General features: G+C 35.5%; 1 protein-coding gene across 2 annotated transcripts in view; it reads right to left on the bottom strand.

The window, feature by feature from the left end:
• IMMP2L (inner mitochondrial membrane peptidase subunit 2) overlaps positions 1-14850 on the bottom strand; it is an 877737-nt gene that overhangs the window by 780018 nt on the left and 82869 nt on the right. For both annotated transcript variants that reach the window (XM_032401754.1, XM_032401755.1), the window contains exon 4: positions 14175-14278. In XM_032401754.1, the coding sequence (XP_032257645.1) occupies positions 14175-14278 (104 nt within the window). The remainder of the gene's footprint in view (positions 1-14174; positions 14279-14850) is intronic.

Here is a 14850-nt window from a genome sequence, read left to right as displayed (position 1 = left end):
TCCTCTTCCTTCAGGAATTCATTAGTCTCAGTATCCTGTCAATGGTTGTTTGTATGGTCCTATAAACTCATCACACACCACGTGTCTTTGCCTCATCTCTGTGTTGACCAATGACACACAAGGGTAGAAACTATGCCTCCATGTCTGCTGTGCCATCTCACAACACTTACCACCAATGGTACCCTGTTAAACCACATTACTGAATTTAAAACAAAACAAAAACAAAGACAAAAAAACCCTTTTTTAAAGCCCTGATGTGTAGCGTTCACCAATTTTCATGATATAAATACTCACACCATAGCTGATTTCAGGCTGTCAACATGAAATCACTGTATGCAGTGTTGTGAAGAAATGCACACATTGACTTGGGAGCCAGTTCAAGGCAATGTATGATGCTGGGCACAACTGCTGATTTAGTGAATATGCAGTTTCCTTCCTAATATGCCCATCTGCCACAATTTTGACAAGCTTCAAAAATACCTATTTTCAATTCTGTCTTATTCAAGACACATTCATTCAGTAGAATGAGTAAGTCCCACAAAAGGAGGTGCTTTGCCTCTCTGTTGTATCAGAGTGGCTAGTTCTATGCCCAGAGTAATCCCTTAGAAAATATTTGCCAAATTAATAAGCTGTCAATATTTTTAAATATAATAAAATACCATATAAGTATCCAGTAAGAGCTGTGATATGCCTATCATAAAATAATTAACCTACCCATGTGGAAAATAAAATAATCACAGAAAAAACAGCTGTCAAATTAAAGGGTATGTTAGAAATTATTGAGTACAATCCCTTCATTTTATTTAAAAAAAAAAAAATCCACAGAAGTTAATTGACACACAGTCCCTTAGTGCCAGAGTGAGCCTAGAACTCAGGTCTCTTATATCTGGTCCAAATCTTTTCTGAGTAGATAATCATGACTGTCCCTTGGGTTATTGTCTACTTGAGCTAATAACCTGTTGAGGAGCTGCCATTATTTTGAAAAGCAGACTTTTTCATTGGTTTTCCACACTAATATATATTGCAGAACTACATTTAATATAATATCTAATAAAAGAAAAATCAAGGTAATTATAAGACTATCAGTGACCAGAAAAAAAAAAGACTGTAATTATAAAAGATATTTCTGTATATATCTGATGACCTTTTTCTCAACACAGCATCATGGAAGCAGCGATTAGCCCAAATTCTATATTCATACCATCTTTAAATTTGGAATCACCTATGAACTTAATTATCTTGATTACTATTCTATCTGATCATAGTACAAAGGTCATGTAAAATTAGACCTTATATTGATTCCAGATATGATTACCCAGATCTTCTCACAGTTCAGAGGCCTAAAATAAAAACTGTAAAAATGGCCAATAATTTATCAACATCTTTATAAAATTTTAATAATTTACATATGTATAAATTATTGGGTTAATTTGAGAGAAAAAAACCTTTAGACAATATTTGGGATTTCTTTAGACAATATTTGGGATTTTTACCCATTTATGTTTTTAATAAGACCTGAACTGAGAAACCCTTACAGAAATCCTAATTTCCTATACTGCATTTCTCTGAATGGTTCAATTAGGCTAGCAGCCTCTAAACATATTTCTGTTGTCAAACACATAAGTAGAATCCAAATTTAAAGAACTGATCAATAACAAAAGAAATACATTATAGCTAAAATTATAGTATTTTAATGGATTACAGATGATATCCTCATGAGAAATTGTTTTTCTCCATTTAATTATTTGTTACCATTTAAAAATCTACATACAATAAATGTGTTTAAAAAATCATACCACTCTGAAATTAACTAAAAACATCACTCCCCTCCATTTCTAGAGTAAAAGTGAGTATTCAAAGATAATTGCAGGAGGTTAAGTTCATTAGCCAATATTCCTCTAACACCTAAGGCAGTTTTCTGATTTTTTTTTTCAGTATGATCTTATTACTGTCTAATTATCCATATTGCTTTTCTTCCTTTTTGTTCAACTGAAATTCACTGGAGCAGTTTAACCTTTCATTTAGAATCATTAAATATACCCCCCTCCTTCACTGATAATTGGCCTTTTTCTTTATTAACTGATTTCCCCTCTTGATTTATTATACATCTTTTTTGCCAAATTTGGATCCATTCTGTTAATACATTTTTTACCTTCCTTCAACTCAATTAACACAGTCATGGTTACCAAAACTTTCCTATTATTTCTTCAAGTTCTTATTGCACTTTAAAGATCCTCTAGTAGAATAATGAATTTTTAATAAACCTGGAATATTTTAATGATTCTTCTTTAATTCTATAATGAAATTTACGTGAGACATACTACTCACACTGAAATGTTTCCTACTGTTTTGTCATAACACTCTACAGTAACTTTTCAGCAATCCAAATACACAAATCTTTGCAATGTAACGTATGACCTCTAAAAGCACAAAAAGTCATATTATAATTATCATATCCATAGCCAAATCCAACTGAGCCAGCTTCTCTGTCAGCAATTTCAACATCCATACAATTTTTAATAAAGTGAAACTTATATTTGTGGTGCCTTCAGTAAATATTAACATGACCTCAGAATGTGAGTAAACCTGTCACTAGATTATGCAAGGAGTAATCTTTCATAATACAGGGCATTGAGGCTTCTTATTAATGGAAATAAACAGCAAGAAACAACAACAGCAAAAAAAGGATTCCTGTTCCCTTCCTGGACAGAAATGCTTTCCTGAGCTCCAAAGCACAGATAAAGTTTGGCAACTGTTGTTTAAGCCCTTTCCCTTTCTTATCAGCCACAGCCACATTTCCTAGCCACTGCCACCTCCACTCCCCAAACACAGCGCCTTTCTTTATAAAAGGTAAAGAAAAATGGGAGGGGAACTACTGACCTTGGATCGAGTAAGACGATGTTTAAGTTTTGAGATTCCTTCCACATCTCCAGGACCTAACTATGAAACAGAATATGGGCTCTAGCATTTCTTGTAAGAGCAAGTGAACAGAGTGTTTACTGGTAGGAAGTGCATCGTAAGTTGACAAAACAGATATAACCAGGACAAGATTAACTATTAGAGTCTTAATAACTCAACTCCGGAGTAAATTATAAGCAGTAAAGAAATGTAAGATTTCTACAGCTTTCTTACTTTAAATAATTTTAAGCAAGCGAGAAAGGATTTTGCTCTCATCCTCTTGTAAAACACCTACCTGCCAACTTTTAATTTCTCCAATCATTTCCACTGAAGACATAATCTTAATAAGCACAGATTCATTTGATGCCGTTGACCAAAAGAACCTTGGTGTTCAAAGTCTCCTTATCCATTCTAAAACTTCTGTGTAAGGTGCCAACATGGCTTCTTTTCTTTCAAAAATTTCAAATTGGTTTTGACTCTAGCTTCAAAAGTATGCAAAAATCTGCATTTTTATGATATTCTGAGTGATTGATTCTTATGGCCAGCTCCTCAAAACTCTTGTCATGCAATCTTAAAATGGAAGAGACCTTAGAGATCAACTAGTCTATACTTCATATTTTGCAGATACTAAAACTGACATAACGAATAAATTAAGATAACCGGTCTAAGGTCACACAGCCAGTTAACAAGTAATGCAGCTGGAAGGAGAAGCAAGATCTCCTCAAGCTTTGTCCTGTATTTTGTACCAGGAAACTGACAGGTAGAGGCTGACAGAGTTGTTTTATGTAAAAGAAAATAATACCTAAATAAAATCAGTATTTGCAAATCCTTATAAGAATGCTTATAAGAATCTTTCGTTAAAGTTCATTTTCCTTTTCCATACATTTTAGGGGTACTATTAGAATTGCTTAACACAATTTTCTACTGCCACTATAACAAATTAAAGCAAACTTAAGGGTTTGAAACAGCATCCGTTCATTAACTCTCCATTCTCTAGGACAGAAGTCCAGCAGGTTTGGCTGGGTACTCTGCTTTGGGTCCCAGAAGCCAAAATCAAGGTGTCAGCTGCTCTGGGCCCTTATCTAGAGAATGGGCGAGAATCTACTCCCAGGCTTATAAGGTTGTTGGCAAAATTCAATTCCATATAGTTATAGGACTAAGGTCCTGATTCCTTTGCTGGCCTTTGGCCAGAGGTTATGCTCAGCTTCTAGAGGTAGTACACTTCTCTCTGCTCAGGGCCCCTGAATCTACAAAGCCAGCAATAATGCTCCAAATCCTTCCTGCATTTGGATCTCTCTGATGTTTTTTTTTACATCTCCCTCATTTCAGCCTCTGCTTTTAAAGACTCATGTGATTAAATTGGACCTGGATAACGGAGGATAACCTCATCATTTTAAGGTCAGCTGAAGGTCAACCTTAATTACATCTGCAAAGTCCTTTTGGCAATGCAAGGTCACATATTCACGGGCATGATATCTCATCATATTCACTGTCCTGGTAATTAGGTTATAGAATCTTCTCAGAGACCAAAATTCTGCCTACTATACTTAGCACCTATTTTATTTTTTTTTTTAAGATTTTATTTATTTATTTGACAGAGAGAGACAAAGCGAGAGAAGGAACACAAGCAGAGGAGTGGGAGAGGGAGAAAAAGGCTTCCCGCTGAGCAGGGAGCCCGATGGGGGGCTCGATCCCAGACCCCTGGGATCACGACCTGAGCCGAAGGCAGATGCTTAACGACTGAGCCACCCAGGCGCCCCGCACCTATTTTATTAATAAAATAAATCACTTAAGGAAATGTGACTGGTTTTAGTTTTTTTAAGATTTATTTATTTTGAGAGAAAGGGTACGTGCATGCGCAGAAAAGGGGCAGAGGGAGGAGAAGAAGAGGGAAAGAATCTCAAGCAGACTCCCCGAAGAGAGCACAGTCCAGCATGGAACTCAATCTCACAACCCTGAGACCATGACCTGAGCTGAAATCAAGAGTCAGACACTTAACAGACTGAGCCACCCAGACGCCCCAAGGAAATGTGACTTTTTTTTTTAACAGATCCATATTGTTCACACTTAACTCTAACAAAAACATTACTTTTCAACCCCCTGTATTTATATATCTGTTTCCAGTAATGGCTCAGATCAGCCCCTGTACAACCACAGGGCCAGCTCCGTAAGGATGTGACCAGTGCCATCACATGGGCCTGAGGCTCAGACAGACCACAGTCTGGGGGTCTAATGCTCTGCAGCTGCCATCTTAAAATTCCTACCACTTGGAACGTGTTTGAGAAGTGAAGTCCAATAGGACAATACAGCAAATGCTAGGGGGTTGTTGTCTGAAAAGGAGTATATTTCTCTTTCATTTTTGGAGAACAGTTCCAATAGGTACAAAATTCTAGGCTGGAATTTTTTTTTCCTTTAGCACTTTACAGATAATATTCAGTTATCTCCTGTCTCCCATTGGTTAAGAAGTCAGCTATCTTTTTGCTTCTTTGAAGATAATATGCCTTTTTTTTCTTCTCAAGATTTTTCTATTTTTCTTTGGCTTTCAGTGGTTCGACTACCATGTGCCCTAAATGTGTTTTTTCATTGTATTTATCCTGATCAGGTTTGTAGTGCTTCTTGATTCTATATGTCGATGTGTTTCATAAGTTATGGAAAATGCGGGGTACCTGGTGGGGCTCAGTCAGTTAAGAGTCTGTCTGCCTCCAGCTCAGGTCACGATCCCAGGGTCCTGGGATTGAGTCCCATATTGGGCTCCCTGCTCAGCGGGGAGTCTGCTTCTCCCTCTGCTGCTCCCCCTGCTCGTGCTCTCTCTCTCTCTCTCTCTCTCTCTCTCTGTCAAATAAATAAATGAAATCTTTAAAATAAAAAGTCATGGAAAATGCTTGGCCTTTATTCAGATATTGCTTCCTCTGCCCCACTCTCTCTTTCCTCCTCCTCTTCTGCTACTCCAATTAGATGGACAACAGCCTTTTTCACTATGTGCTAAACAGACCTGTTGCACTATTCATTGTATGTCATAATCTTGTATCCCTCCATACTCCAGGGTAGAGATTTTCTCACTGACCTTTCACCCTGTTCACGAATCCTCTCCACGGCTCTATCTAATTTGCTGTCAACCTCATCAACTGAGTTCTTGTCTTCAGGTATACTAGTTTTCATTTCTAGAAGTCATTTTGATTTTTTTTATAGATTCTGATTCTCTGATGAAGTTATCCATCTTTTCATCAATTTTTTAATATATTGATAATTATTTTATAGCCCATATCTGATCATTCCAACAGCTAGATCACTAGGAGGTTATTTCTATTATTTATTGTTTTATTTTGTTTTGTCTTGGTCCTGGCTTCTGACATGCATGGTGATTTTTTATTGAATGCCAGGTGTTGGGTACAAAACATGATGTCTCTTGCTTCAGCGTGATGACTTTGCATGATGTCTCTTGCTTCTGGCAAAGACAGTTTAAGTAAAGGCAGATCACATGAAAATCAGGATTGAGTTTATCAGAGGCTGCATCTCAATTTTTGTAAGCTATGGTCTATTTCTAGTTCTCCCTAACTCCTAGGATATACCCTTCAAGGGTCCCAATTAAAAGTATGGAGTATTTTACCAGGGTCCTGCCTCGTCCTCCTTGAATTCTAGTTTGACTCACTAGCAGTATAAAACTGTCAAAGATTCTACTCAGCATCTCACTATCTTAGCTGCCACTCTTTGGCTTCTCAGTCTCACAGCCTGTGGTGCTTACAAAGTGACAAATAACCCAAGATAAAAAGTGGCACCGAATACAGGGTGCACCTCAATGTGGTTCTCTTCACTCTGGGATCTTTGCCCTTTGACAGAGCTACAATGCATGTAGATTTTATTTTTTTAATGCAGCTTTCTCATGTTTCTCAGTATGGGCCTTAGTTTGAAATAAACTAGTCTATCACAGATGAAAATGGAAATCAGATATTGCTTGATCTTAGTAGCCTATCTATATATGTATCTATATCTTAATAGTTCCAGGAGAATTTGAAACAGGTTGGCCTACCTACGTAACAGTTTATTTTTCTGAGTTATGTTTACTGTTTGAAACTTAAATTGTCTGCTTCTCCAAAATACTTATTTCTCTGTTACAATTATTATTTAAGCTTATATTCAAAATGCTTCTCCTTAAGAGTTCAATCTGACTCCATACATATATAATATGTATTTGGGAGCTCCTTTATAAATGCTTCCCTGAAATTTTTTTTTCTTTTTCTTTTTTTTTTTTAATAAAAGTCACAGTGTTCTCAGATACTGGATTTTTTCACAGTAAAAATAAAACAGTTACAACATAAGTAACCATTTACAATAAAACAGTTACAAACATAAGTACCTACTATTTCATAGAATGTTGCCTGTATAACTTTGTTCTTTGACAATTTCCAGTTATGGCTCAAAGGATATAAGATTTAGGAAATGGGTTGAGCAGAAGCCATGAATATCTCCTATAGCTATATTACCATAAAATCTCGATAATTCAAAATTGAAATTTATGATCACTGAAACATTTCCTAGCTCAAAACTAAGAAAATGTTTTGTTGCATAATTAAATATATAACACTTGTGGAAGCAGTTTACCCTACTCAGGAAAGCAAATTGATATTAAGGACTACCTTAAAGGCACCAACTTTTTGTATGCCTATGAAGAGCAGTTACAAAATCAGTTTAATCTCTATCAAATAAAAGCAATAAATACTTACACTGTCTCATTTTTTTAAAGTATCATTTGTAAACATACTTAGTAATGACTGTAAACTACAATGTGTAATTGAAAGTGCTGAAAACTAAATCTCTCATCAAAATAAACTCAAACTGGATTTCACTGTCCACCATTTTTAGAGTCAATTAATTTTAAAAGAAGAAGGAGGAGGAGGGGGAGAAGAAGAAGAAAAAGAAAAAGAAAAAAATAAGATAAAAAAGTTTGCTTATAGAACCTTTCTTTCAAAGTCATGGTCTTCGTAATTTTGTGTTCCTGAAATATACAATATTACCTACAAACTCAGAAAAATATTTGGCTATAAACAAAAAAAAAATTAGGAATGAGTACAGATTAAACAGATAAGCATCCACAATTATATTCTTCCAGCTCAACAGATAACTGGCTTTTAATACGATTAAAGGTCATCATTCTCAGTATTATCATTGCTCTGAGCATTTGTTCAAAACCTGAATTTGGTTTTTTAGAAGATTAATTTACCTTGGTGGATTAAGGGATCTTTAAAGATTTACAAGCACTCAAGACACAAAGGAACTAGCACCTTTCATTTTTTTTTTAAAGGCTCAATTCTATTTCATCTATTTCCCTGGCTGAAATCTTCATAACTCTTTGCTCACATTCACTGCTGAAAATGTAGCCATCATAGTGGCCATCTGTCAGAAAACAGCAATTAGTTTAGCATGTCACAAACCAGCTGCAGAAATTGTATGCACACTATATGTTCATAATAGTGTCTTATTGCTATTAATGAAGAGACTACATTTCATGAACCACTGTATCAAAATTCATTACAGAAATGGGGATAATATGATAGATGCTGAGATAATAAGGCCTGCTTGACTTCTTCGCTAAGAATGAGTAAGTGTCCTCAACCAAACCACCACCACAATATATAGAGGCATTATAGTTTGAAGGTTAAGAACACAAGATTTGATGAGAGGCACTTCAAACTTTGCTTTTCCATTTACTAGCTGTTATGTCCTTAAGCAAGTTACTTAACCTCTCTATACCTCACTGTTCTCATCTATAAAATAGGAATAACAGTACCTACTTGTGGGGGGTGGTTAAAATAAGGATTAAATAAAAATGAATATAGAATTCTTAGCCTAGTGACTGGAAAATAAAAAACAGTCAATACATATTTTAAAAACTGTTGTGGGGGTGCCTGGCTGGCTCAGTTGGTTGAGTATGTGCCTCTTGATCTCAGGGTCATGAGTTCAAGCCCCATACTGGACGTGGAGTCTACTTAAAAAACAAACAAACAAAAAAACTGTTGTGGATACCTTTTTTTCTCTCTCTCATAGACTGCATGTCTTTTTTCTTTGTCTTTGGACCTGATCACCCCAATACTCTTACCAAAACAAAGTGTTTAGCTATCTTGGGGAGTCTGCCTTTGCTTCATAGCAACTACCTTAGTATTTTTCCACCCCAGACTTTAGGATCTCACATTAGCTCACCTTAGACACACTCCAGGAAAGCAGCAGTGGCTGATGGGAAAAGGTTTAGACACAGTGATGTCTGTCCAATAGAAACAGAGTGCGTGTCACATGTTTAATTTTGAATTTTCTACTAGCCACGTTAAAAAAAGAAAAAGAGGGGTGCCTGGGTGGCTCAGTTGCTAAGCATCTGCCTTCGTCTCAGGTCATGATCCCAGAGTTCTGGGATCGAGCCCCGCATTGGGCTCCCTGCTCCACGGGAAGCCTGCTTCTCCCTCTCCCACTCCCCCTGCTTATGTTCCCTCTCTCGCTGTGTCTCTGTCAAATAAATAAATAAAATCTTTAAAAAAAAAAAAAAGAAAGAAAAAGAAACCTTTAAGTTAATTTTAATAATGTATTTTATCTGACTGAATATACCTAAAATATTATCATTTTAACAAGGGGCAGTAACCACTTGAGCTGCTCAACAGCCACATTTGCCTGCTACGTCAGACAGGACAAGTTCAGAGTTAAGTGGACCTGGATTCGCATTCTGGCTCTGCTATTCACTTGCTATTTACTTGCTAAATCTCATTTTCACTGTGTTAAAAATAACCATTTCCAGATATTGTTATGAGAATTAAGTAAAAATGGCATACACACAGTGCATGGCACAATGCCTGATACACAGGGGTGCTCATTAAATGAGAATTTCCCCACCCTCACCTTCTACTCTAGAACTGAACATGGGCTCAGTATCATATCATCTGTGACCCGGCCTTAGTTCCCTCTCTTCTATCTGTACTATAAATTTTAGCCTTTCTCCCATCTGCATGGCTCTCCCGCCTTGCTTTCTAGCAGCAGTAAACGTGACTGTGTGGACTTCTGGAAGCCATGGGGTCTCCTAGTCGTGACCCAAGTATGTGGTCCTCAGAAACCAAAATGACTTAGGTGAGAGAGTTTCCTTCTCTGGCCCTGTCTCCTCCGCCCAGAGCTTACCACAACTATGGCTTCCCCAGCAAGTGCCATCAATAGCAATGGCTTCTCCACTGGAACATACACCGACCTGAAAACTTCTAAAGGTAAGGATTTTTCTACAAAATAACTGGCAGAACCCTTCAAAAGTATCAAGATCAAAAAAGACAAAGAACAAATGAGGAACTATCACAGATTGGAGGAGACTAGAGAGATTAAAAAATCAAAATGAAATATGGGATCCTGTGTAGGATCTTGGTGCAGAAAAAAGACCTTGGTGGAAAAACTGGTGAAACTCCCGTAAGGTCTGTGAGTTAGTTAATAGTATTGTATCAGTGTCAACTTCATCTCAGTAATTGTACCATGGTAATGTACAATGTTAATTTAGGGGGGTATAAGATGAAGAGTCTGCTGATCTAATAGATAACATGCTGACTACAGCTGATAACACTGTATTCTTTCATTGAAATTTGCTAAGAAAGTAGAATTTAAATGTTCTCACACACAAAAGGTAAATATGTAAGGTGACAGATGTGTTAATTAACTCAGTGGGGTGAATCCTATCACTATACACACACACACACACACACACACACATTTATACATCAATAAAGCTGAAAAAAAAACATTGGAAGTTATATGGGAATTCTCTATACTACTTTTATGACCTTTCTTGAGGTCTAATAACATTTCAAAATAAAAAGCTAAAAAACTTTTAAGTGTGATTATTTGAAACTTTATTGTGAAGGCACCTCTGTCCCAGTGGATTTACCAACGGATATGTCACTGTAAATATGCTACTTATGTTAAGCCTATTGCAATAAGGCCATCACACAAGTTAATGAAAAGTCAATTCCAAGGTATCGAAAATCCACCTTAATCACCACTATTAGTTCGCAAATCCACTAAGAGAGTATGATGTCACCTACATACGCTCAGTAATACCAAGGACCTGATGACAGCAAATAATGTTTTATGTGACGAGTAATGTTATTAAATAAATATATCTTTTTACTTAACATTACCGAATAACATGCTTAAACATTAGCTCCACTGAGACTAACTTTTCACAGAAAGAAAGTGACAGGAAAAGATAAGGAAGAGATGCAAAGAAGCATATACTAATATGTACCCCCTCAGACCTTCCACGCTTTAGGGAACAGCCTGGGTCAATAAGCTCCGAACAAAACCCACTGCAATAGAAAAGAAAGTCTGTTCTACTACAGCATGTGTTTCTGCAACATGAATCAGCTCACAGGGACTATGGAGAAAGGGTTTCAGTATAAAGCAGAAGCTGCATTAGTTCATATGGAATTTTTTCCCAGATCAGTAATGTGTTGCCTCTTTAATAATAGCAACTGAAGGCTAAGTACGCTAATGGCAATAAGCCAGGAAGGAATCAGTACTATATATTCAATCCTTCTCTTACAAGTGCTTACTGAAAGGTTAACTCTGATCTTTGTTTTAAATATATATACATGTAAATAAATAAATAAAGTAAGGTAACACTGACCAATGAGCAGAGGATATACCTCTGGTATCAGTACATTTTGTACAAAGCTTGCAATCTTCTATTTGTAACTTCTGATGAAAATGTCCCTCTGCCCTTGTATACATAAACAAGCTCAATCCTTCCTTACATTGCCTTCAAGTTACCTTCAGCTTTGTCATTTTAAATAAATCCTACACTTACTGCAGTGCTTATTTATAAAAAATTTCATGTCGTTTAAACTGTGCTAGCAGTTTTATTGAATTGTTATTGTTTTCATTAGTGCTCTAGTTACAAAGTTGCATTAGCCCTACTACTTTATGAATTTGCAAACTGCAATTTTCCAGAAATGTATATATAATATTATAATTAAAATGCTGTATTTCCACATACATTGAATATATAAAACACTGTCCCAGGATATTTTTTAAATATAAATTGTCTTACTACCTTATTCCCAAAGATTTAATGTATCAATGAAATGTGCCATATCATTTTGTAAACAGAATGACAAACTACAGTTTCTATTTAGCCTTAAATTCAAATTTAGTCACGCATTTCTTGAATCACACATTTCTTAAATAGAATGTTCTGATATAATAATGATAATTATCATCTAAGTTAAAACCAGACTGATACATTTTGTAAGAAAAGCAAATATTCGGTGTTGACATGAATTAAATATATACTCATGAACATTGATCAAACCAACATCAATCTTTTCAAATGAAGCAGTTATAAAATGTATAAAATAATAAGGACATTTAGAAAGCATTTTTGCTCATAAAACTAAAAAGATACTTTGAATGTCTTTTATACAGTATTACATCATGCTAAAAAAGAATTTAGCAAAAGACTTCTTCCTTTCTCAAAAAAAAATCGTTGCCTAATGATTATTTGTTGTTAAATAACATAATACCAATCACTAAGCATTCTTTTATGTAAATGGCTCCTTCTAGCAACAAGCATTATGAAAGAAAATTTGCGTTATTTGTACATGTCAGAGATACAGCACATAATTAACTCATTAAAAATACAGCTCAACCCAAGGAGCTATAATTTATTATATCAACCCCAATTTAGATATACTATTTTTAAATTAATTTATATAATAAATATTAATTAGTTTAATATTTACATAAGAGAATAGTGTTCTCTTTTTCACATAGTCCATGATATGCTAGCGTACTTTTATGGACCCATGCAACCCTGAATTTCAAGGAGCCTTTTTTTTTCCCCAATTACCTATTCAAATTTACTTGCTTAGAGATAGCCAGCGTGTTTCTCTTGGAAAAAAAAAAAAAAACTGCACAATTGTCTGCTTATAGTGTGACCTCTTTCACTTGGGTGGGTATCCTCTCCATCACCGACTAAGTGAGAATGTAACCTTGTCAAACCAAAGGCAAAAGAATAATGAGCACACAACAGGCTAACCCAGCATGGAAAAGGCTGTTAAGGAGGTTGCAAAAAAAGTACTCTGAATGACAAAATAAAAGTAGAGTCCAAAGAGTAGGTTAATATTAAAGAAAGCACTCAAGAACATGAGAAGCATTTAATCCCCATCCTTGGATGTCTGCCATACAAAACCTCACTCAAATGTATTTATTTTATTAGTTACTAACCAGATTTAGTTAATATGTTTTCAAATGAATCCTGGTAAAACAGGCTTGAAGGAGACACATTTATGAAACGTCTATTTCCACAAAGGGCTAGCCAAAGGTTAAGTATGGACAAGCAGATCACGTTTTATGTTTACCAGACAATTATATTCTCATCCAACAAAAAAACAATCATTCCAATTAAAGAAAAAGAAATATAAATTGGAAGTCTTCACCAAACACCAGGATTTTACTAACGTTAAAACAAATGACAGTAACTGCTATATTAATTGCTACCCCGATGCACTAACTACCATCACAGGGAAGCATAGGAAAACATTTTTATAAGTAGCTGAAACCAGAAGAAATCAGGCAAGTTTTGTTACAGGCTCCTCAGTGTGAATTTACTTTCAAAACAAACAAATCTCAAATCTAAACCATTCGAGCACGTGCTGGGACTATGTATTATATCATTGCACACTTTGACATTCTTCTTCTACTTTAAGACCGGAATGAAATTCTTGTTCCTGACCAGTCATAATACTTTAACAGAGAAACAGTGCCACCTTTTGGTCCCAAACAAAAGCCTCTAGTCTACTAATCTTCCAAACTGCCTTATTTCAGTTCAATCACTGAGACTTACATAGAAATGTCACTGAATTTCATGTCGCAATTATCATCTTCTAGAAATATTGTGTACCTACACAAACTAACAAAAATGAAGTAACATTAAGGTTACTTCCAAGATGCAAAACTTCAGAATAATCCAAACTGATACCAAATACATGTACTTTAGATCATCAATATAATTTCTAATCAACATATCATTAAAGACATTTTACCAAATTCAAGTATGTCAACCGATATATTTTAGACATAAAAGGAAAATCCTTTCTTATAGCATTATTACATTTCAAAATTGATTTTTAAAAATATATTACATTTAAAATGTACCTATTAATTTAATAATTGGCAAATGATATTAACAGCAAATTACCAGTTAAATCAGACAATTATAAATAATTTCATATACAAATATAATATGTTTCTGATTTACTTACACCAATGACACAACGTCACCACGTTGTACTTCAAAATTCCTCACTTTCCAGTGGTTCAAAAGCACCACATCAGATGATTGACTCCCCCCAGGATTCAAAGAAGGCTAAAAAATAAGGAGAAAGAGACACATCTATCATTTGTATTTTTCAATCTTCATGGTTCCTTGCACTTCATAGCTCTAGTGCAGTGCAATAAAACATTTCTAATATAGTAGCTTTCAATAAATTGCTGTTCTAAAGTAACTGCCAATGATGAGTTTTCAAAAAGACTCATCGGTATTCTTCACAGGTGAACCAGGGGAAAAAATACATTACCAATATCTACTTGAAAGGAAAATGTGCTAGATATTCAAATCTTTACTAAGCTCCAGTAAAGAGTATGAAAAGCTTTAAGAAGGATTATTTAAAAAAAAAAAAAAAGAGGAGGAAGAAATGAATCAAACCTCCCAACGGAATATTCAGATGGGATCTAATTCCACAGGAGTGCACATCACCGTTCCATTTGGCAAAAAGAAGAAATAATCTCCAATCAACCAGGGAAACAGCCATATGAAGAAGAAAAGGAAGCAGAAGAAACAAGGGATGGGACAATTATGGAAGATGTGGGCATTTCCCACGCTGACCTCTCTCTTCTAGGGAGAGCAGGGAGTGAGGGTCCTGGTCCCAGTTTCAACCT

This window comes from Phoca vitulina, unplaced genomic scaffold (genome assembly GCF_004348235.1).
Source record: "Phoca vitulina isolate PV1807 unplaced genomic scaffold, GSC_HSeal_1.0 scaffold4, whole genome shotgun sequence".
NCBI classification, from domain to species: domain Eukaryota; kingdom Metazoa; phylum Chordata; class Mammalia; order Carnivora; family Phocidae; genus Phoca; species Phoca vitulina.
This window is presented reverse-complemented; position numbering and strand designations above follow the sequence as displayed.